The sequence below is a fragment of the Chaetodon trifascialis genome, chromosome 6 (genome assembly GCF_039877785.1).
Source record: "Chaetodon trifascialis isolate fChaTrf1 chromosome 6, fChaTrf1.hap1, whole genome shotgun sequence".
In the NCBI taxonomy this organism is placed as follows: Eukaryota; Metazoa; Chordata; class Actinopteri; order Chaetodontiformes; family Chaetodontidae; genus Chaetodon; species Chaetodon trifascialis.
In genome coordinates, this window is record NC_092061.1 from 17,150,911 (window position 1) to 17,175,275 (window position 24,365).

At 39.5% G+C, this 24,365-nt stretch overlaps 3 protein-coding genes across 4 annotated transcripts; 2 read left to right on the top strand and 1 right to left on the bottom strand.

The window, feature by feature from the left end:
- The first annotated feature begins 600 nt into the window (after positions 1-600).
- On the top strand, positions 601-7,110 carry LOC139332488 (prostaglandin G/H synthase 1-like). The gene is made up of 11 exons (XM_070964468.1): positions 601-675; positions 754-834; positions 2,021-2,137; positions 2,295-2,435; positions 3,074-3,217; positions 3,289-3,470; positions 3,592-3,675; positions 3,984-4,230; positions 4,640-4,926; positions 6,154-6,301; positions 6,528-7,110. The coding sequence occupies exons 1-11, from the start codon at positions 669-671 to the stop codon at positions 6,875-6,877; spliced, it is 1,788 nt and encodes a 595-aa protein (XP_070820569.1). The 5' UTR covers positions 601-668; the 3' UTR covers positions 6,878-7,110.
- Positions 7,111-9,830: 2,720 nt separating this feature from the next.
- LOC139332183 (prostaglandin G/H synthase 1-like) lies at positions 9,831-18,909 on the top strand. The gene is made up of 11 exons (XM_070963916.1): positions 9,831-9,837; positions 9,922-9,996; positions 12,141-12,257; positions 12,730-12,870; positions 13,168-13,311; positions 14,120-14,301; positions 15,593-15,676; positions 16,110-16,356; positions 16,445-16,731; positions 18,270-18,417; positions 18,560-18,909. The coding sequence occupies exons 1-11, from the start codon at positions 9,831-9,833 to the stop codon at positions 18,907-18,909; spliced, it is 1,782 nt and encodes a 593-aa protein (XP_070820017.1).
- A 553-nt stretch (positions 18,910-19,462) lies between these two features.
- LOC139333204 (mucin-4-like) lies at positions 19,463-24,140 on the bottom strand. Of its 2 annotated transcripts, none has more exons than XM_070965503.1 (5): positions 22,820-24,140; positions 22,528-22,682; positions 21,655-21,724; positions 21,340-21,541; positions 19,463-20,834 (listed from the first exon to the last, which is right to left on the bottom strand). In XM_070965503.1, the coding sequence occupies exons 1-5, from the start codon at positions 24,070-24,072 to the stop codon at positions 20,343-20,345; spliced, it is 2,172 nt and encodes a 723-aa protein (XP_070821604.1). In that variant the 5' UTR covers positions 24,073-24,140; the 3' UTR covers positions 19,463-20,342. The 2 variants fall into 2 exon arrangements, with proteins under 2 accessions (XP_070821604.1, XP_070821603.1); XM_070965502.1 differs by having other exon boundaries at positions 21,655-21,748.
- Between the last annotated feature and the right edge of the window lie 225 nt (positions 24,141-24,365).

A 24,365-nucleotide genomic window follows, 5' to 3' on the forward strand; every position in this document is an offset into this window, starting at 1 on the left:
ACAAACTAAACATCAGTCGTTTAATGGAGAAAATAATCAGCAGATCAATCCATCAAGATAATTTATCATTAGGTGCAGTCCTACTGCAATTCGTTGTAGTCTTGCACACACAGAAGCTGTGATGAGTTTCTCTAGCGCACAGACCATTTAAGGATATTTAGTACAGATGTGTCAGTTTTGTAGCTATATATGTATACAATAGTTAAATAAATAAGGCCTGGAAATTGTATTTTTTGCCAGCAGGTGGAGACAGAGTGCTTTGAATTTTTCCTTAAAGCATCTTCTTGTTTTCTGTCACTGTCTTGACTTGAAGGACACATTAAAACCAATAATGATCATCTTTTGAAGACAGAACTTTTCACTCTGAAGGAAATGTCCACTTGCTGGGTTTAAAAATTGTCCTGAGAACATTTTACCCACAAGTCCTAGTTAAAAATGCTCAATTCAAAATCCTTTCTTTCTACTGCAGTTTCAGTAAAATCTATTGAAGTCTAAGGAAGTCAAAGGAAGTGGAGGAAACCGTGTTACCGCCCATTCTCTATCTCTGATATTTATATAGCCAGTCAGACCAGATGAGCAGGGCAAAGGGTTGTTATGTCTCTCAAATTACCTTCTAGAAACAGACACAAAACCAAATTTCATTTTGAACCCTCACAGCACAATCTACCATGATAGGTGTGTATTTAAATTACTTAATTAGACAGCTGCTGAGTGAAATTAATGTTGATATTCAGCTGTTATTTGTTTCCATAGAGTTTCGCATCTTCTCCGCATGGCTGTTCATCAACTTGTTGCTGCTGGAACGCTCATCATGTGCTGGTGACTCAAGTGTTGGTAAGCACTTTCTTTTTCCATCACAACATGCCATATTTGTTTGCAATAACTTGTAATAATAGTGTATTTCCTGATGATACATCATACTTTTTTTGTTTGTTTCTTTTCTGAGGTGCAGGTTCACGTCAGTTCAGATCACTTCATTTAAGTTTAATTAGAAATTTTATTCCATATACTGCCTTGTCCATGGTATTTCCTAGTTCCACTTTTGTCCATTGCATGGCGGGATAAGCTCTGTCCCTGAATAAGTGTATGGATAAATAGACTTATTTATTATTTCAATATAAGCCACCATTAAGTGGACAGCTTTAACAGCGTAATGCAGATCATACCATGGGGACATAGTTTGGTTACACATAGACTAAATTCAGACAGTATTCTTATTTTGCACATAATAAGAAACAACATCAACATATTTTTCATTTGGATTGGATCCAAGTCTGTCTTTAGTTATGCATCTGCCTCCTGTGCTTCCCTGGTAAAGACTGACATAACATCAACACATCAGCACTATCTGAAGCAACATTCACATACTTTCTCCTTTTAGAAACCTATGTCCATATGTTGTTCATGAAGGGTGGACATGCTTATCTATCCTCTCCTTCACAGCTAATGAGGAAGAAATAGCAGCAGTGTTACATTATCTCATTCAACTTCTGCAAGCGTGACGGAGGGACAGGAAGCCATATTACAACAGCCAAGAGCATAAAAGATATGAGGAGGCGGTAGGCAGCCGCAACCTTTTAACCCCAGAAACAATGAAAGTGAATTGAATAAACTAGTTATTGTGAAGAGACTATTTTGTATGAAGAACTTATATACACACAAAAAGGGAAAACCTTTAAATCTTTATTTATTCAGGATAGCTTAGTTAGACACACTCACACCTGCAGCTGCCCAGTACAACCATGGTCAGATCTCTCAGCCACTGAGAGGGTCCAGTGGGTCAAGAGTCTCAGTCATGGGCCTCAGCAGTAGTAATGATGGACGGTGAAGCTGTGAATTTTTAGGCCACCACTTAACATAATCTTAAGCAGTGGTGGTGTATCTAAATTAATTCAATTTCAGGTTGTCTGTTTGTCTTTGGTCTCCCAGGCCTGTGTGTTAACCAGCCATGCAGCTCAGCAGGGGCTGTGTTATACCAGTTATTCACTTCAAGATGATCTGTTTGTTTCCCTGTTTTCAGTGAATCCCTGTTGCTACTACCCTTGTCAGAACTCAGGAGTGTGTGTGAGATTCGGTACAGACAGCTACCAGTGTGACTGCACACGCACCGGCTTCCATGGAGACAACTGCACTGTTCGTAAGTACAGCAAATGTTTTTCATTTTCACATAAATCTGTGTGTCGACGGGTGGATCCATGTGAAAATAACACCTGGGGACAATTTGTAATTGGCTTAGAAAATGTGCTTTCTTAGGAGTGGTATAAAACATATTCCTTCTCGATCTTTGCATGTAGCCGAGTTCTGGACCAGAGTTCGTCTCCTGCTAAAGCCCAGCCCGACGGTGGTTCACTTCATCCTCACTCACTTCCAGTGGTTCTGGGACCTCGTTAACAGCTCTTTCCTGCGAGACACATTCATGAGATTAGTGCTGACAGGTAGGTGAAAAGCTTAAAGGTAAAAAACTGACACCCCCCCATAAAAAAAAATAAATAAATAAATAAAATAAAAAATCACTCAATCTGCAGAATCACAGACCAGTGGCTAAAACAATATTTCCTATATTTTGCTCAACCTTTGCTCTGGTTCTTTAGTATTTATGCTTACAGGTAGTTTTACAGACACATTTTGATAAACATATTAGTGGACAAGCACTCTTCTTGAGCCCACAAAAGGAGCTGAGATAGTCAATTTAAATGAGATTCCCTTTGAATATTTCCAAAGTTGCATGCTCTTACTTTGGGCTGTTGTATTTCTGTTCCTTGCAAGCAAACTCACACTAAGAGCAGACTTTAAGAACCAGTGTGAAGGATTTAATGGCATCTAATGGTGAGGTTGCAGATTGCAACATTCAGATCTTTAGGTAATTATACAGTAATAAAAATATACTTATCAATATGGCTCACCACGTTTTGGCTACGCAAACACTTCATACAAGAAGGATTAATTCATTGTTGGTTTTGGTCTTTTCATGGGATTTGTTCAAAATAAAACATGTAATGAATCACCAGCGTTATCCCTTAAACCTAAATGTACAGTATTGTAAAACTAAAATTACATGTTATCACCTTCTCAGTCAGAAGCAACCTTATTCCAAGCCCTCCAACCTACAATACCAAATATGGGTATCTCAGCTGGGAGTCCTACTACAACACCTCATACTACACCCGGCTCCTCCCTCCGGTACCTGAAGACTGTCCTTTGCCTATGGGAACAAAAGGTGAGACTGACACCACTGCACACAGACGACTGTGCTCCTGAGGAAATGTTAATATGTTTCTTTGTCTACAGGCAAACCTGTTCTTCCTGATCCCAAAGTGCTGGCTGAGCAGTTTTTTAAGAGAAAGAAATTTAGGCCAGACCCTCAGGGAACCAATCTGATGTTTGCCTTCATGGCCCAACACTTCACCCACCAGTTTTTCAAGACAGACCATAAAGTTCAAGGGGGCTTCACCAAGGCTTTAGGACATGGGGTGAGATACATACAGCAGCCATCTAGAACCAGAATGCAAACATTATTAAACATTTAACATTACTAAAAAAAGTTAAGTCAAGAACAATCATGATGTTGGTTGTGACATTTGACCTTGACAGGTAGATGCAAGCAATATCTATGGAGACAACCTCACACGACAGCTTCAACTACGGCTCCATAAAGATGGAAAGCTGAAATATCAGGTAATCAAGAAATAGCTCAATATTTTGGGAAATAATATTATTTGCTTTTGATGTGCTTGTGATCAGGGTTTGACAACTTCCTCAAACCATCTTTATCCAAACGGCATCATGCTTGAGGAGTTTTTTTCACAAGTAAAACATGTCTATAGGCAGACCATGGAAAGAATAAAGAGTAAATAAAATGGGGTATATTCAAAAGTTCAAATGGCTCAAATTCATATAACTCAACTAACAAGACCCACAATTCATCCTTCAAACCTATAAAATACTTCTCTCACATGTGGATCACTGTTTCTGTTTGTCCACAGTTGGTAAATGATGAGATGTACCCTCCTACTGTGTCTGAGGTCCCTGTGCACATGGTGTATCCTGAAGGCATCCCTCCAGAGCAGCGCCTGGTCATTGGTCAGGAGATATTTGGAATCCTACCAGGTCTCACCATGTATGCCACCATATGGCTAAGAGAGCATAACAGAGTCTGTGATGTCCTGAAAGCAGAACATCCCACCTGGGATGATGAGCAGCTCTTCCAGACCACCAGACTCATCATCATCGGTGAGGGCAGAGTCACATGTTTGTCAGTACTGGAAATAAAAATGTACATCTCTAAATTTATAAACCTTTGCATTCTCAACCGCATTTGACCATGGATAGGTTTGTAAAAGAAATCAAGAAAATTGCAGAACTGGAAAGAAAAAGTAACATTTGCTTCATATTGTGTTTTCAAATCAGAAATGTGTTCATTACCAAGCAGGTTTTCACATATGAGGTATTTGCCTTGGTGTTGTGGTGCTTAATGAGCAAGACAAAGTAAATGAAAAGAAAACAAGCACTGTAAAACTCAACAGTCATACAGAAAACAGAAATTTACAATTAAATATGTAAAATATATGTATTATACAATGTATATAAAAAGTTTGGCTCTGTGTGTGATGTCAACTGATGAATTTTTTTTGTCCATCAGGGGAGATAATCAACATCATAATAGAAGAATACGTGCAGCACCTGAGTGGTTACCTGCTAAAGCTGAAGTTCGATCCCTCTCTGCTCTTCGACACGCGTTTCCAATACAGCAACCGCATCTCTCTGGAGTTCTGCCACCTCTACCACTGGCACCCACTGATGCCTGACAGCTTCCTCATCGACGGAGAAGATATCCCTTATTCAAAGTTTATTTACAACACCTCCATCCTCACACGCTACGGGGTGGAGAAACTGGTGGATGCCTTCTCTCGTCAACCTGCTGGACAGGTGCCATCTGCTGATAGCATACAAGACCCCAGTGCCAGTGGTGCAAATGCAGCTACAGTCGTGTTAGTTTTTAGACTTAAAGTCATGTCAGTGGTAGATGAGGTAGTTGTCCTTTATTTTATTTCATTGTGTTTACATTTCAGAGGCACATATTGGTTTCCAACCATTTTGGATTAGGACTGCTTATAAACAGAACAAGGGCCAATTATTATGCTTCAGATATGTATGAATTAATAGTGATTTGCCTCATAAACTTATCAGATGGTTTAATTTAAATTAATATTTACCCCCTTAGATTTAACTGAAGGGCATGACCCCAAGGTTGGGAACCACTGGACTAAACTATCCAACTGTATATAAAGTAGTTAAAACCAGTTCCAACAGGACTAGCTACTACAGCACTTATACACTGCTGCATCATTATAATTTAACAATGCAATTCATTATAATATAGTATAGTACATTTTCTGCAGATCAAGTATTTTTATTTTTGAAACTTATTTGGTGATGATACTTTTGTACTTATGTAGGATTTGAACGCAGTACTTTTACTCATATTAGAGTAGCCTATTTATTGATTGCTGTACTGGCACTTTTACTTAAGTAAAGGCTCTGAATACTTCCTCCACCACTGTTTAAAATGACTTGATATAATTCAGACACCTCAAAATGAACATTTAACACTCACTGGTGGATGAATCTTATCTGAGGCATAACTGCAAAACTTATCAGGCCAACACTTACCACAGTGAAAATATAGATATGTGACAGGAAATGCTGTAGAAGTTGAGCTCGATATTTATCATCTTTGACTCTTATCACAAAAGGTTGCATTGCCAGATGTCCTCATTAATATGTAAAGCCTTGTTGTTCAACAGCTTTAGTTCTCTGGACGCAAAAATATTTCAAAGTCTCCTGCTCTATGTTTTATCACATACATGAGTGTATGCATGAAACATCAGAGAGCTGACCACAGTGATGGTGAAACATACGACATCAACACGTATTTATACTGAACAAACCACCTTGCGATGACTTCCTAAAATCACATGAGAGATGATATTCTCAGCTATCTCACAGTAGCATGCAAAGAGTTGTTCCTGTTTGCTAAGAATTAAGATACGCGATGTTGATCACTGAGTGTTGTCAGGCAACAAGAGGGAGGACGGTTAACCTCTCACAGTTCATTAAAATAACATTGTCGTAACTCTTTTGTCTGTGTTGCAGATAGGTGGAGGTCAAAACTCTCATGAAGTAGTGCTCAAAGTGGCAGAAATGGTCATCAGAGAGTCTCGAGCAACACGTGTGCAACCCTTTAATGAGTACAGGAAGAGATTTAACCTAAAACCATATACCTCTTTCCATGAATTTACTGGTAAGCAGAAATGATGATGTACCTATATCATGCTTTCGAAACGCTTTTGCATATCCAAATTTCCTGGCAGTCCATCCAGTCATTATTAAAAAACATTTCAGCCTCATAATGACTGACTTACTGTGCTTGTTTCACATTTAATGACAGGCTTTTGTGACATATAGTCTGTGGTATAACATGGCGAAATACTAAGTGAATTAACAGCTGTTTTCTCTCTCCCAAACAGACGACTTGGAAATGGCCAGAGGTTTGGAGGAGCTCTATGGGGACATAGATGCTTTGGAGTTTTACCCCGGCATCCTGCTGGAGAAAGCACGTTCTAACAGCATATTTGGTGAGAGTATGGTGGAAATGGGCGCTCCCTTCTCCCTGAAAGGCCTGCTGGGAAACCCCATCTGCTCCCCTGAGTACTGGAAGCCTAGCACCTTTGGGGGAGAGACAGGCTTCAATATCGTCAAAACTTCTACTTTGAGGAAACTGGTGTGCCTCAACACCAAGTGGTGTCCATACGTGGACTTCCACGTTCCACGAAATGAGGAGGAAGCAAAACCAAGGAGATCATCTACTGAACTGTGATCAAAGTTTGTCTAATGAATCGCAGTGTCATTAGTTAAAATCAGTTTGCTGCCTGTAAGAGCTGACATACTATGGTTGTCAATGTGTAACTAAGTTTTTGTTATAATCCTATTCAGATCAGATTTATTGCTCTTGGACAGAAAAGGTGATTTTTATACTATTTGTGCTAATTCTGTGATTTAATCCTGCCTGCAGCGAGTGAAATGCTGTGCATTAAAGCAGGTCTACCTCCTGAAAATACAGCTGACAAACTCATTACCATTTAGCAATAAAATTCCTCTGGACCTTGGAAATTTATTCACTGATGGTGTATCTCAGTACTGTATGACTATTTCTTTCTGTTTTTCTTGGTGTTTTTTCTCTTTTATTTTTTTGGATCACTGTACCTTGAAGAGCCAATAACAAAAACACTGTTGCACACTCAAAGAAGAGAGTGACTTCACTGTATTTTAGATGGCCAAAAATAAATGTAAGATATAGCTTATGAAATGTAAGTGCTGTACCTAAGTACAGCCTCACAGAGCCACAAGCATGACTGTAGACTCTCAGTCTTGTCACATTATGTGCAGTTGTTATGTGAGTTTCTGGACAATTTGAATTGAGAAAAACTCACAGTCACTTTACTAAGAGGCTACGTGTCAGTTTCACACTGACTTACTGACAGGATGCAGAGGGAGGTGTACCCTTTTATATGTGTGTGAAAAGTGTCCACACGCTGTTGTGGTTTTGTTGATGTACCAAGATGTGTCATTTTAGTGGTTACAACCTCAGCAGGACTCAAAAGTGCTGTGTCATGGGGGCATCCATGCAGAACGTACTTTACTGTTCATTCAAGGTGGTTCAAACAGCAGGATGCAAAAATAACTTAATATAAAGAATGTATTTATCATATATATAAGATAAATACATTCTTTATATTCTTCAAACTATTAATTGCATGTCTGTCTGAAACACTTCTGTCTTTAACAGCAGAAAAGTGGGGTTGTACTGACCCCTGTGGGTTACTTTTTTAAGACTTTTCCATTTGGTTGCTAAACTTTTGGGGTATGAACATTTCAGGTGCTAGATAGCAACAAAACAAGACTTTCTAGTTGTTTTTCATGGAAGATATTTTGACATGTCACAGTATGAAAAGCACAGGTGTACAGAAAAAGATCAATGATGACTGAATTCTACACTTCCAAATGATGCAGCAGTTACCATTTCAACTAGACAGACCAGGAGAAATGACGCCTGATTGTCAACCTCTTCATGCTCCACAGTGATAGCAATCATCATCCGCTATTGTCACAGAACAAGGCCGGAAATTTAATCTGTCTGGCATATGTGAAAGTATCCCCAGAAACTCAACCACTACAGAACTGACAACAACAACAACAACAACAACAACAACAGTGGGCTGGCAAGAAATCTTGGACTTCGGATCCATCACAGCATCAGCCTCCATGTAACTCAAGTTATCCATTTTTTTAGTGTGTTTTGTCATGAAAAAAGAAAAAAAAAAAAGAGATAGCATTGAAATGGAAATTACTCAAGTAATTTATGCAACCAGTTCATGCTAAGTTTGAATTTAAAGTGGGTTGTGTCCAGGTCCAGGGTCCATTTGAATCTGGCTCTTGGGCTCCCCTTGAGGACAGCCATGATAGCCGTTCTACTCACGCAAACAAATTAAACATCAATAAGGCCAGTAATGAGAATCTACACACCTATTCTTTAAAAATTTGGAAATTTTATGCCAATACGCTATTTTTCAACATGATGTTGGAATATTCTCCCAAAAACATGTTAGGATCAATGAAAGATAAGTTGGGGCAGTGGTCAGAAAGAAATACATTATTTAATTAGGCCTGTCAGGTATCAAGGAGACAAAACATGATCAGTTATCATTAATTATGTACTAATAATGTGACATATTGTTTCTGGGCATTTTGTCTGCATTGTTGCCTTTGTTTACCACATTGTGAAACACATGATTGTGTAAAGGATATTACTACATGGGCTCAGGAACATTTAGTAAACTGTTTGTTAGTGAATGATAGCATTTGGTCTTTATTTACATTTTGCACAACATCCCAACTTCTTTGGATTTTGGGTTGAACAAGTTAACTCCTATATTCAAAACTGAACTTCACAAAGTAATATTAGTAAAATTTACTCAACAGATTAAAAGTAAAGGTACTCATGAGACAGAAGGTTCCCTTTCAGAGTGAGGATACAAACATTTTGTTATCATTAAGTTCAATTAATGATTCTGAGCAAATTTTATTAAAAACTACCAAAATTAGCTGCTGAAATTTTTCATTCACGAAGAACACAGTTCATTACATTGAACATATATTTACTATGTAATTTCATCATTCATGGCACATATCATTATTAGAAATGTTGTGATATTTTCCATTATTGGAAAATCTAATTGTGATTTATATATCACCTGGCCCCAACTTATGTATTAACATGTAGCGGAGTAGAAGCATAAACTATCACATGCAAGCACCTCAAATCTGTACAGTAAATAAACTTAATTACTTTCCACTACTGCCTAACGTACACCCTACACTGCATTTAGGGAGAAAAGATCTGAATAGGGACCAGGTCCACTACAACCTCGTTTACAACATCAGGATACTCCCTCCCATATCCAAGGACTGTACGTTGCCAATGGGAACTAAAAGTGAGACCTTTGACCTAAAACCAACTTAATCATTATTTTTTCTGCCGCGTTTCTTTCAAGGAACAAAATTGTGCAATGTTTCTGGGGCTGCTAGGCTAATTTGAATGTGAGAAACCCTATTATGAATAAATGTGCACCTTCCAGTTTTGATGTTGCATAACCAAATGTCACCCAATATTATATAGTTCTCCTGTCTCAAACACTCCAAGTCTCAAGTCCCAAGCTGTAATTCAAACCAGAGCGCACCACACATCGTGACCCAAGTGTTTGCTTGTGGCCATGAGAGGTGAGTTCTTTTAAAATATACAGCACTTGATGATTTTATTCACAGATTTAGAATTAGAAAATTGTCATTCTTATTCTTGCTCAGGCTTAAGCATTGTGTCCGTCTGGGCGTTTACCCTCCCACTGCTGCTGAGGAGCTCAACATGTGACTCCAGTGTTGGTAAGCAGGTTAACTTCTTTAAGTTCTTGGACTATAACAGGTTCACCACAGTTTGTAGTGTTGTAAGTGATTTTATATAGAAAACTTAAAATGCTGTATAGAAATACTAACTTTTCAAATGTGAGATGTAGGGTTTTTGGTATTTTTGTTTTTTGTCATGACACCTTGCGTCATGAAGAGGCTGCAATACATTATGAAGTGGGATGTTTTCATTTTTGATATAACTGTTCTGTAAATCAAATTGTTAGTGGCGCTGAATATACAGTGTAGCTGGAAGTCGTTCACATTGATGAATCAGGTGAATGTGGTTTTAATGTGGCTGGGTCCCCATTGTTGTCAGTGTTGTCATGACAACTACAGGACAGTGTTGTTGCTGCCGAGTTCACACATGATAGTTACATAGGAAATATTTACTATCAGCTCCTGAAATTGCAGATGCAAAATGTGTGTCATTTCAACCCACTTCTGCAGATAGTACATCCCAAACACAGCTCTTAGCTGAGCATTATAGGGTTAGGTTAGGGTTAGGGTTAGTGTGAGCAGGGTCATTTTTGCAGAAAAGACATCAGGAGATATTCTGTCTTCAGTTAAAGGTATTCATTAGCACACTGATAAAATAGAGAACATGTACATGGATCTCAGTCTTTTGGGGAATCGTAGTCTGGTAGCAGTTTGCTGCAACCACCGCCCAGAATCAGAATGGCTGACTTACGGTTACACAGAGTTTCGCATAGAAATGTGCAACTATCTGATTGGTCAAAACAGGTGGGGAGAAACCGTGGTTTAGACTTAGCTCTCCCTTCATTGGTGCACAGGCTAGTCCTAGCCTCTTGGCACACGACCCATCCAATCCATAGGAGACAGCTCCCTGAAAGAGAAGATGGCTAGATCCTCCTCTATATGTAAATTATGTGTTACCTGACACGAGGTATGTTGAGTTTCTTTTCTCTGTAAGTTCTAGCTAAGTTATGTTGTCTGAGGTTGCTAAAGATCACATTGCCTGTGTGGCTATGTGACATTAGCCATGACATTACCTTCAACGCAACACAAACACAGGAATAATGGAGGATGTCGAAGTTATGACTGTTTGTATACTGATACTGTCTGCAGACCAATCACTGGTCTGCAGTGTAGTCATTCCACTTTGTAGTATTAGCTAGGCTCTACTGGAACCTCGACTGAGGTGATACCAGAAAACTACCAGGTACCAGGTAACTAGTCACAACTTTTTACAATGGAAAATCAAAAAAAGAGTACGTTGAGTCAAGCCGAGCCGAGCCGAGCCAAGTCGAGCCGAGCCGAGCCGAGCCGAGCCGAGCCGTACCATGCAGTGGAAACACAGCAAGAGTTCATGTAGAGACATTATGCTAACTACTACCCTACAGTCATGGTTTTTGCATTAATTTCAATAGCCAGGATAATTTACATTTAGCCATTATTCACAAGATTTTACTACAAAATAGACAGCAAACCTGATCACCAATGTACTTTTTTTTTTTTTTCAGATTTTTTTTTATTTTTTTTTTTTAGTGACAGTGAAGAGGCAGGTAGGTTGTTGGGTAGAACCAAACCAGTGATCATGGCTATTACACAGTCAGCGGCATTGCACTCTCACCATTCGGGTACACAGGCACTCCTTGGATCACATGAAAATCCCAATTCCAAAATTTAATTAACTTGAGGTGAATAGCAGAACAGAAAGTCAGCCAGGTAATAATTAAAACTCAACACTAGGTGACAGGTGATGAGCGAAACTGGCGGCAAACTGAACAATAACAGGAAGTAAAGGATAATGTAACGTCCTGTAATGTACAATACAATCAGAGCTGATAAAGGGAAGCCTTCCCACATTAGGAAGAGGTTTGCTGTGTAAAACAAATTCATTTCAGTTTTTTATTGGCATTTTACGGGTTTGGGTCTCATTTCATCTAGTATTTGAATGTGTCTCCTTTGCCCCCCTGGAGGTGAGTCATGCTGTGGAAAAGAGCTTCTCTGTCTGTATCAAATCATAATTAAGAATCAATAATAATCAAATTAAGCATCAATGACACCAGTGATGGGATAATCAACCAATCAGGCATACTGATGGTATAAGAGAACCTTGCATGCACACAAATAAAGATGATCTTTTTCCTTGTTTGCAGTGAATCCCTGTTGCTATTACCCTTGTCAGAACTCAGGAGTCTGTGTGAGATTTGGTATAGATCGCTATGAATGTGACTGCACAAGCACTGGCTTCTATGGGGAAAACTGCACTGTTCGTAAGTTCATCTATATACTAACAGATAGACTGAATCTATGTGCTAAGCTAAAGTAAGCAGCAGCTGGTGGTAGCTTCATATTTACTGTATAGACATGAGAGTGGCATCAATGTTTCCATTTAACTCTCTGCAAGACAACCAGTATACATATTTCCCATATTGCTGAGACCAGGAAGAGGAATAGGAACTCATTTCATTTTTTATAATGTATGTACAGTCTTTTTATTTTAGTACATTACTCAAAGCTTGTACGCATATGTGCATGGTGTAAAGCAGATCATTTGTTAAAGTGAAGGTCTCACCTGGCAAAGCGGAGAATGGAAGTTGGGATCCCCTCCTGGTGCCAAGCGTTGGAGAGTGCTTGTAGGCTAACACATAGTTGGATTGGACCACTACTGTGGGCCCACTTGAGTTAGTGAGACACCAAAGATCTTTTTCTTCAGATCAAACAGCAATCAATCTTTGTCCATAGCGGAGTTCTGGACCAGAGTTGGCCTCATGCTGAAGCCCAGCCAGAGCATCGTTCACTTCTTCCTCACCCACTTCCAGTGGTTCTGGGACCTTGTAAACACCTCTTTCCTGCGAGACATACTGATGGAAGCGGTGCTCAAAGGTAGGCAGTCATTTGTCATTTTACATTGTAGGAGTGAAATGAACTTTTAAAAACAAAACAAAACAAAACAAAACAAAAAACAGGGATGTAAGAAGCTTATTTCTTTAATAATTCAAAATGAACTTCTGATTTTTCTAAAGTTTTGCAGGATGACCACACTTCATCCAGTCTAAATGTTGGATAAAGCTTATTTCATGAATAAAACTGTTTTGAATGTTGTGTTGAAAGGATTCATAGATTAAATGATGATGATGAAGTATTCAGAAATTACTGGACTGTGCTTCTATTATTCAAAAGTCAGAACCAACCTGATTCCAAGTCCTCCGACCTATAACAGCAAATATGGATATCTGAACTGGGAGTCCTTCTACAACCTCAGTTATTACACCAGGATCCTGCCCCCTATACCTGAAGACTGTCCGTTGCCCATGGGAACTAAAGGTAGATTTTTGATATACATGACAGCTACACACTATATACATAACCATCATATTATAGGTCAGTGATATTCACTGTATAGCCCAGGGGGAACTTTTGTATTTACTTCATAGTATATGGATAGATGGTTAAATTTTGTTCAGATGTAACACCTGAACACTACATGTTGCAAAATGAAGGGCACGTGTTTGGCAAAAATGGCAGATAAACGTTTAGATACCTAATGAGAAACAGTTGAATGAATGGTGAAAAAGCTGAAAGTAGGGATGACTGTGGCTCAGGAGGTAGAGTGGTCGTCCGCTAATTAGAAGGTTGGTGGTTCGGTTCTTGGCCCCTGCCGTCTACCTGTCCATTGGCAAGATGCTGAACCTCAAATTACTCTGTATGTCCCATTGGTATGGGTGAGCGAATTGTTACTGCAGGTGCTGCCTTGCATGGTAGCCTCTGTTGGAAGTGTGTGAATGGATGAATGCTGACTTCTGTTGCAAAGCGCTTTGAGTGGTCAGCATTTCTAGCCCTTTTACCATCTAGTGGAAAAATCGATTGCTGAAAATAAAAGTAAAGGATAGTCAGGTTGAAATGTTAACTAAAAGTACTGCTGATGGATATAGTGTTAACTAAAACTAATGGATAAATGGTTGAAATGTTATCTTAATGGTGGTTGGAATATAGTTTGCCAAACGTAAAAGATAAATGGTTTATTTATCAAAATGTAATGTGCCTTTGAAATAGCAGTGGGTGTACAGGCAAACAAGTTGTGAACCAGTGCTGTATATCAAAATATAACATATGGATGAATATCTATCCACAGGCAAAGCTGTTCTTCCTGATCCCAAATTGTTGGCTGAGCGTTTCTTTAAGAGGACCAAATTTCGTCCAGACCCTCAGGGATCCAATCTGATGTTTGTTTTCATGGCCCACCATTTCACACACCAATTTTTCAAGACAGATCAGAAATCCGGCAGCAGCTTCACCAAAGCTTTGGGACATGGGGTGAGACACACTTACATAATTTATTCAAGTCCTCACATGTAAAAGACAGAAAGGCCAATCTCGCTCCTCCAGGACAGGCTGACCAGAATCAGATGTGTCAGGTGTTGGTAAAACAGGCACTGCACTGCAGCAGAGCAATCAAAAGCATAAGAGTTTGAATCCACTACACTGTGGACTAAGGCAATGTGGCTGTTCACATCAAATTGTTCAGAAGAAGCAGAGGGGGTGTCATATATGGACAGGAATAGCGGTTGTTTTTTTTTTTTTAAGTGCTTGTATTAGTAGGTACATGAACTCAACCTCATGGGCTTTGGTTTCTAGAACTATCTCTTTAAGGCGGAGAGCAAGTTTCAGATCATCAGTATCGACCCCAGCCAACTTCCTGAATCTATGCTGAGAGCCTGATGAACTCTCCAACCTGAGGCCTCAGTTTAGTAACCACCTGCTTTTCCATCAAATTCTTGTACAAAACAATTTTGATTTCTGCCGTAGGTGCATTCAATGGGACAGACGTCAAAGACATTTGCAATCAGAAACAAATCAGCTTTTGTACATTGGTCCAACTGTTTAAGGGTGGAACATTCTGTGAATCAGTATGGCAAGAATTTGGAAATTGTTTTTATAATAGTTTATGTAATAATAAATAATTGATTACCACAAAATAAACAATAAACTGAAGAAATGGAATTCATGGTGAATCAAGGCCAAAACGATAAACAAAATAATCTCGCTCCTTAAAATGGGCTGACTAACCCCAGTTCAAACAAACAAAAAGACATTTATTGAACTTGACTCTCAGTAACAGCAAACGGGAGAAAACAGTACAAAGGAAAATGGCAGCTAACCAAAACCTTAGCGCTATTCACAAAATGTGTATTATTATTCTATTTATGTTTTTACAATCACAGATACTTATAGTCAAGCAGCTAGGACACTAGGCCTAACAGATCAAAAACAAAAAAGAAATGCAAAAGGTTTGAAGGCAGAGGACAGAGCCACGGTGCTGCTGTCTGGACTGCTGGAAACGCAGCATTTTAAAAAGCAGAAGGCTGGGAAAGGACCCCTGCATATCTCAAAATGTTGTGAATCATTTGCCCCAAATTGTAGTATGTTTGTTCCGCGCTTCATACTGTTTAATTCTGATATTTGCCAATACAGTATTTTGGGGATACATGCTTTCCAACCAAAGGTAACACACAAACACAAAGGCTCCTTCACTGTATTTTTTCATAAAATTTCTTACTTTTCTTATTGGGACAATGAATTGATTTGACCTCCTTTTTTCTTTCAGGTAGAAGCTGGAAATATCTATGGAGACAACCTTGTCCGACAGCTTCAACTCCGACTTCACAAAGATGGAAAGCTGAAATATCAGGTGTCAAACCGGCTCTGACATTTTCTGTGTAATCTTACATGACAAGAGCAGTGCAACTGTCAGTGTTTGACGAGTCAGGTCAGAAAAAGGAAAAAACAATAAGTTAATGGAGAAAGTCCAATTATCAGATATATCATTTTTTGACCACTAGATGCATTATTTTTTACAACTGGCTTTATCTTTTGTTTGTATCATGCATGAAGCTGCAAAAAAAAAAAAAAAAAAAGTTTTCATTTTACAAGATGCAAAATTCACGTTATGGTTCTATGGGATTAATAAATGAATGAGTTTGTTAACAATCAGCAAAATATCACAGCACCTGAGGAAGTACAGTCAATGATACTGATATGATAATGATTATACTTTCTGTCCTAATCTATTAGCAAAACCTTTGAAATCATTTCCTTAGACATGTGCTTTTGTTTGTCCACAGGTAGTAAACGGTGAGATGTACCCTCCTACTGTGTCTGAGGTCCCTGTGCACATGGTGTATCCTGAGGGCATCCCTCCAGAGCAGTGCCTGGCCATTGGTCAGGAGACATACGGCTTGCTGCCAGGTCTCACCATGTATGCCACCATATGGCTGAGAGAGCATAACAGGGTCTGCGACATCCTGAAGGCAGAACATCCCACCTGGGACGATGAGCAGCTCTTCCAGACCACCAGACTCATCATCATCGGTGAGCTTAGTTGGACATCAACTAAGAAAATTGGTGCCCACAACCAGATGCAAAATTCAAGCTTTTCTATTTATTTTCTAACTTTCAGGGGAGACAATCCACATCATATTCGAAGAGTATATGCAGCAGCTGAGTGGTTACCACCTGAAGTTGAAGTTTGATCCCCCTATGCTCTTCAATACACCTTTCCAGTACAGCACCCGCATCTCTCTGGAGTTCTGTCACCTCTACCACTGGCACCCACTGATGCCTGACAGCTTTTTTATTGATGGAGATGAAATCCAGTACCCTCAGTTTTTTTACAACACCTCCCTTGTCATGCATTATGGAATGGAGAAACTTGTGGATGCCTTCTCTCGACAGCCTGCAGGACAGGTAGCAGAGTACCATCCACTGAGTGTATACAAGAATCCAGTGTTAGGAGTGCAAATGAAGCCATGCCATTCATATTTTTTAACAGCGTTACACTGACATAACAATTTATGCCTTATATCATCTTAGGATGTCAAACCATTTTCACAGAATCAAGATTTTATTTTTCCCATATAGATTAACTAAGGGGCTGCACGGAGGCGCAGCAGGTAGTGCGCGTGCCTCACAGCAAGAAGGTCGCAGGTTCGATTCCCGGGTAGGGCCCTTCTGTGTGAAGTTTGCATGTTCTTCCCGTGCATGCTTGGGTTCTCTCCGGGCACTCCGGCTTCCTCCCACAGACCAAAAACATGCTCATTAGGTTGATTGGTGACTCTAAATTGCCCCTAGGTGTGAGTGTGAGTGTGAATGGTTGTGTGTATGTGCCCTGCGATCGGCTGGTGACCAGTCCAGGGTGTACCCTGTCTCTCGCCCGTTGACAGCCGAGATAGGCTCCGGCTCCCCTGCGACCCCGAAAGGGATAAGCGGCATAGAAAATGGACGGATGGATAGATTAACTATATTTTTGATCGGTTGGATCAAATATATGCTCTTTTATAGCAATGCTTTATTCACAGGAATACTAAAAATGATTCTAGACCTGTCACCATAAAGAGCAGGGATATACAATTTTGGTTTCTCTGAAAACAGCATAAACACCATGAACATTTTATTTGCATTAAGTAAATGCAGATTCAACTGCAAAAAGAGCATATTTCAGTGCATCAAAGGAGAGTTTTGATTGTTCACTGGTTAATTGAACAAAATAATCATTAAAGTATAAAATGGTATCATCTGCAGAAAGATGTCTTTGAATATCATGCAAAGAAGAGGGTAGCACAGGGTAGAATAGATATCATTTGACTTAACAGTTTCAGAGCTACTTCAGGAAAATGAGCTTAAGAATTTAAATTAAAAGTCATTTAGCTTTGAAATGTGGAGATGGACTTCAGTGGAAGTTTCAAAGTGAAGTACTCCACTTGTTTGAACTTGCTCCAGCATAACTACAAGACCTTTTTTTTTTTCTAATAATCAAGTCATTGACAGAATGAAGTCTCCCCCCCCCCACTTTTTATTAATTTCCATCAGAAAACATAAAAAACAAGACAAGAGCAGAAAGAGCTCAACTACAACAACAACAAGGCCAAAAATAAAATAAATAAATAAATACAAAACAAACACATCAATACAAAGACAGGCTCGGAACATCAGACTATGCAGAGAAAACATTCAGACATACAAGGCTTTAGAGATCAGTTTGGAGGCACAAAAAGTCCTTAATTTTCTCTATTGAAGAGGTCCAGGAGGTGACAGTAGCTTGCTTTGCGTTGTGCATTCTGTCTACTGACAGCTCCACATACAGGATATCTAACAAAGAAAGTAGCCAGTGAATCTGAGAAAGAGAATGAGGAGGTTGCCAGCGAAGTGAGAATGAAAGTCATTGTCTCATATGGTTAGTTTTGAGTATATTGCAGGACATTGGTGTAATGTTTTGTGACTTTCAGGTAGGTGATGGTCGCAATTCTCATGAGGGCCTCCTGATAGTCTCAGAACTGGTCATCAACGAGTCCAGAGCACTACGTGTGCAGCCTTTCAATGAATACAGGAAGAAGTTTGACCTCAAACCATATGCCTCTTTCTTTGAATTCACTGGTAAGCTGGAACAGTATTGTAATTATCTATCTGTTACTTACTTAAAGCAAGTTTTTTGTTTTTGTGTTAATGTTTAGCCAGTATTCTCAGAAGAACTTTGAGCAGGACATTAACCTAGTGTTATTTCTGCTTTCCAACAAAGATGACTTAGAAATGGCCAAAGGTTTAGAGGAGCTCTATGGTGACATCGATGCTTTGGAGTTTTACCCCGGGCTTCTACTTGAAAAGGCTAGCCCAGACGCCATGTTTGGTGAAAGTATGGTGGAGATGGGGGTTCCATTCTCCCTGAAAGGCCTGCTGGGAAACCCCATCTGCTCCCCTGAGTACTGGAAATCCAGCACCTTTGGGGGAGAGACAGGCTTCAATATTGTCAAAACGGCTACTTTGAAGAAACTGGTGTGCCTCAACACCAAGTGGTGTCCATACGTGGGTTTCCATGTTCCACGAAATGAGGAGGAAGCAAAACCAAGAAACCCGTCCACTGAACTATGAATTACTAATTAGTCAAATGAGCTGATTTTATTGTTTTCCAAAAGCGTGTTCCCTGTCTATACCAGAAATTTCAAAAGCAACCCAAATTATTGTTGTAGTTCTGTGTAGTTCTGTAATTCTGTTGTTAGTTCAGTGTTCTGTATTTCATGACTTATGCCATTCCTGCATGCTTTCACCAGTTGTGGACAACTTTGAGAATATTTTGCTGATTATGCTTCTGATCTTTACTTGTAGCAAACTATTTTGGTACAGTTGTATTGCCTTGAGGAAAGCATATAGTACCTGTACCTGTTCAAATAGGATGCTGAATTGAAACAGGTGTATACCAAAGAGCTGTTCCTAAACAAAACATTAAAAAAGAAAGAATTCATGGGAAACAGGAGCCTGTATAAACTGATTACTGAGCAGACACTGATAGAGGATCTGAAGTGATGATATTTGGAGCATGTGGTTATAATTAGGGCTTTTGATAAGTTGTAGAACTTAACAACATACATTAAAGCATAAGGTTATCAAGCATGTCTGAGTTAAATGCAAAAATATCACTCAGGACTTTGGTTGTATTGTCTAATGTTTATTGATACAGTCCCTCTAACCCTCCTTTGGTTTCAGAAAAGGTGTTAACAGTCAAGTATCTTAATATAAGAGAATGAGCAGGTTACTGAAACAGTGTGTACAATCACAAAAACAAAATGCAATATTTTCTGACGAAGTAAAGAATCCTTGGCTGTTTCACTAAAGAGCTCAATACTGTACAACACACTGAAGTCAGACTGTACTTGAACACACAACCAATAACACAATAAGAATCAGCGTGATACATGATGCCTAAATAAGTAAAATTACAATAAGGCTACGTGTGCATTTTCTCTTTCATGTTTCAGAAAATAATGAAATGTAAAAAGTAACACAAAGTCAAAAGCAAGACTAGAAGTTGTACTCAGAAGTAGCGTGTTACTGTCCTACACTCAAACTGTCACATGACAGTAATTGATGTAACAACAGGGATTAATACAGAAAGTGCTGTGCTAAAGCTATGAAATACACATTTACAACAAGATGTGGATGATAATATAGAATGTTAGGCCATAGTTTGACCTAAGTTTAGGAGGATTCAACACAGGGACACATGCTTAATTTGCCTTCTTGCTGAGAGAGACGAATGTTACTCTCACGTTTGTGTGTTTAATACGTAGCTGAAGCCAGGAGGCAATTAGCAACTTCGCATAAAGACTGAGAACATGTGGAAACAGCTAGTCTGACTGTGTTCAAAGTTCCAAAATATTACATTCAATTATGAACATATGTTTTCATTCATTCAATTACGCTTTCTTGCAGTATAGCAATTTATGAGGCACCCTAATCATGTAACTATAGTGGTATAGTTACAGCAGGAAATGGTTGCTTATGGGACTTGATACATTAATTAGTAACTACTTACTCTGATGAAATCTGGCAGCTGATTGGTCATTCTCCTGACTGTTAAGTAATGGGGTACTGAACAGAGGTGCAGCCACGGAAGTGGAATTTGAGAGTGAACTGATATGAGTGCTGGTTCCTACTGCCATTGAAGCAGTGGCTGCTGGGTAAAAATGGACATCCACTGCAACTGTAGTGAGGCCCAAGGAGACATGGTGAGACAGAAGTAGGGGAGGGTTGCCATGTGAGATGCTGAGGCTGTGGTGGATGGGTGCCACACATGCCTCAGCACTTTGCAGGGTTAATGAGGAGCGCAGACCTTCCTCACGTCTGGATGGTGGAGAGGGGGAAGGTGAATGGGAGGGTAAGGATGATGGAGGAGGCAAGGCATCCTGACATGGGCTGCGGTTGTCTCCTCTGTTACTGGTCCAATCCTCAGCACACTGCAGCTGGATGCTGGGCTGCGACAAACTGCAGCCCTTCTCCTCCTCCAGAGAAGCATCAAGCTGAAAGAGTAAGCAATAAAATTAAATTTATGATAATTTAATGATGATTAAATTTGTGTGTGTTAAACTAGCAGCAGCTAATGTAACCTCAAGCCACTGGCCTAAGCTAACTTAATTCTAAACCACAGATACAAACAAAAACAAATAACACTACAAGTGCACATTATGTCCAATAGGCCTCACAGAGGTTTATAATAAGAAGAACGTAGGGGAAACCAAATAGTTTTGTTATTCTTATTCAGAGGATTCAGTTTTGTTTTGTTTTGTTTTTTTTCAATTAAATTCTACGGAAAAGACTGCTTTTGTTATATCTATTCTGAAGTTGACTCACATGGTACTAATATAGCTACAAAATAAGTTATTATCCTATAGTGCTTATTAATTACAACTTTCACATTTTCTTGTTCATACCCAGAGGACCAAAATTCTATGAAAAGTCAGACAAAAAATGCCTCTTGACAAATGTTTCACCATGTCATGTTCATGTGGTCCTGAGTTATCAAACCTTTGTGTCAAGAATGGGCTCAGGATAAGTCTCTACAGTGACTGAATGATTGTCCAGAGAAGGCGGTGTGCCCTCTTGAAGATCCTCAAATGTGGGCTCCATCTGTACCGTGACCAGACTGGGTCCTGGAGGTCGGGCTCGGGTGTCTGATGTGTTGGGGCTTTGCTCAATCACAGCCACACAATCATCGTCTTCAAAAGCTCTGGACAAGAAACATAATAGTTAAGTTTGCTGCATCTATCACGAAGAGGCAAAAGGATGAATTGCAAGGCCTCATCTCATTTACTTTTTTGTCCTGTATAAGAGTGTATTTACCTGTTTTCATATGTTCGTCCTGCAGTGCGACGTTCAGCATGTCTCATGGGCACGCCTAGATTCCTCTGAGCTGTCAAGGATATGTAAATTGGCTCTAAAGGAATGGTTCAACATTTTGGTAAATATGCTTTATTCGCTTTCTGGTGAAGAGAAAATTGACACCATTATCATAGTTGTCTATTAAACAGGAAGACACAGTGAGTAGCTAGCATACAGAATGGAAACAGGGAGGAAACAGAGAAACACAAATTAAATTAACAAGATGTAATGTGTTAATTAGTGAGGTTTAGAGGTGCTAATAGGCAGATTTTGCTACCTTTGCACCAAGCCAAGCTAACTGTGTTCCTCCTGTTTCCAGTCTTTGTGCAAAACTAAGCTAAAGGCGGCTGGTTGTAGCCTTATATTTAAAAGAACACTCTACAAATTTAGCATTGTATGAACATTGTTAGACTTAATATGGGCAATTTGAAAAAATTATTATAATTGAGGCAGCTGAACTAGAGAAAACATAGTTTTTATTCCATACAGGTGCCTGCATTACACACAATACAACTCAAACACTAATGTTTGGAGATTCTGCAGTGTCTGCTAGTAGTAGCTAATGTAATCTTAAATTATTGGCCTCAAGTAGAGATGAGGAGCTAGCTGCAGCCTCCTAAGCTCACTTTGTTCTAACTCCACAATGGCCTCATTTTTAAAAAAATTTCAAACTTGCAGTCTTATTCATGTTATTTATTTACATACGCAGTCATCCCCAAAATCTGCGAACAGTCTTTGTGTAAAATTGGTGAGATCATATTTTACAAAATGTTAAAGTATTCCTTGAATAATAAGGATTTTTGGAAGGTTTATGTACGGCTGAGGATCTCAGACCTGCTCGGCTTGTTGGTGCAGGTTCATTCTTCTGGACCACTGAATAGAAGGTAACAGTAATGAAGATGAAGGCCAAAGATACACCCACTCCCACCACGATGGGGATGTCATGTTTCTCTAGCACGGGTAGCCATGACGGAGACTGCTGCGTTACTCTGGAGTGTAGAACACAAATGAAAGTGAAATCTTGCTGCTTTGCTGTGCTGTTTTTTTTTTGGTTTTTTTTTAATCAACACAGCAGGAACTACATCTGCACAATATCCATCACTCCGTCATCTTTTTATTTACCTACCTTGGGTCATTGCTGGTCATAGGTGATTGGGAGGTGTTTCTCTTTAGCCACTCTGTAAGCTCTGTGTCATTGGCGGATTTAGCTGACTGAAATGGGTTACCTTGCTGGGTAGTATTTAGTTGTACCTGATTGGACATGTTGACCTGATGGACAACAGTAATCTCAGGATCCAGAGTTGGAGGATCAGAGGTCTCATCTGGAGGAGGAATGGTTGAGATTGAAGGCTGGACTTTAAAAGTGTTTCTGTATTGGAGTGGAAACATTTCTGTCTGTGGTGGGGTAGCTTGTGAGTGGACCAGTGGATGTTGTGTTGGAGATGATTGAGGTTGGGACTGAGGAAGTGTAGATATGGTCGAAGCTGGCTTGGACAGTGTGGTTGAAGGTTGACTGTGCATTTGGGATTGTTGAGCCTTTGTGACCAAAGGAGGTGAAGGCTCCTTGGAAGGCAGATAGTGCTGTATTGTCGACAGCTCAAGATGGAACTTCAAAGATAGACTTTGAGTGAATGATTGTTGAGGATCAGACTGAGATATTTGTGAGAGCTTCGGTGAGGTTTGATGATGTGTTTTCTGATGTAAAGGTTGACCTGGGTCCTTGAGTTTGATTTGAGAAATCTGTCTTGAAGTTGGTTTATGGTAGGACTGGTAAAGTTGGCTTTCTGTAAGCAGCTGGTGATGTTGAGTTTGGTGCAATTCAGCTTGTGAAGCAGAAGATTGGGTGATTAGACCAGAGTGGTTCCTCTTAGTTTGAGTTACAGGACTCTGTGTTGGAGCCTGTAAATATGAATCCAACTTGAGAAAGCCACCGGATTTACCCACTGGAAGCTTTGACAGTGGTGGAGACACAGAAGTCTCAGTGAAGGACTCTGTGATTTCACTGGCTAGAGACACAGCACGGATATTAGATACCTGAGAATCAGGCTCTATCAACAATTTGTCACTGATTTGATGCTGAAATTGTGTATGTGATGATGTTAATGTCCATTGCGATTTACTTTCAGTGAGCAGATACTGAACACTTGTACCCAACACTTCACTGGTGGCGACTGATGTTTGACTGTGTGTTATTGGTGGTTCACTATTTGAAATTAAAAGAGGTTCACTGGTCAATGGCATTTGGGTGTAGAGATCTACTGACTGTATGTTTGAATGTTTTGACATAGAAGGTATCTGCAGTTCTAATGATTGGGTTGGATTGGTTGTTGGCTGATTCAGGTGGTGCTCTAAAAGAGGGCCAAGTGACCGTGATGGCATCTTTTGATCAGTCACTACCACCCTTGAAATTGCAGAATATGTGGTAGCTCTGTTTGCTGTAACATCGCAGTGTGATAAGGGAGAGAAAAAAGAGAGAGAGAGAGAGAGAGAGAGAGAGAGAGAGAGAGAGAGAGAGAGAGAGAAAAGAAAAACAGTTAATTACTTAATTCTTTGATATACCCAATACAGTTTCACCAAAGTAATACCTCATCTGATCAAACATGAGCAGCTGGTAGTTAGTTATTAGGGTGTAAATAAACCAAAACTGTTGCTAGATTAGCTTTCAAATGAAT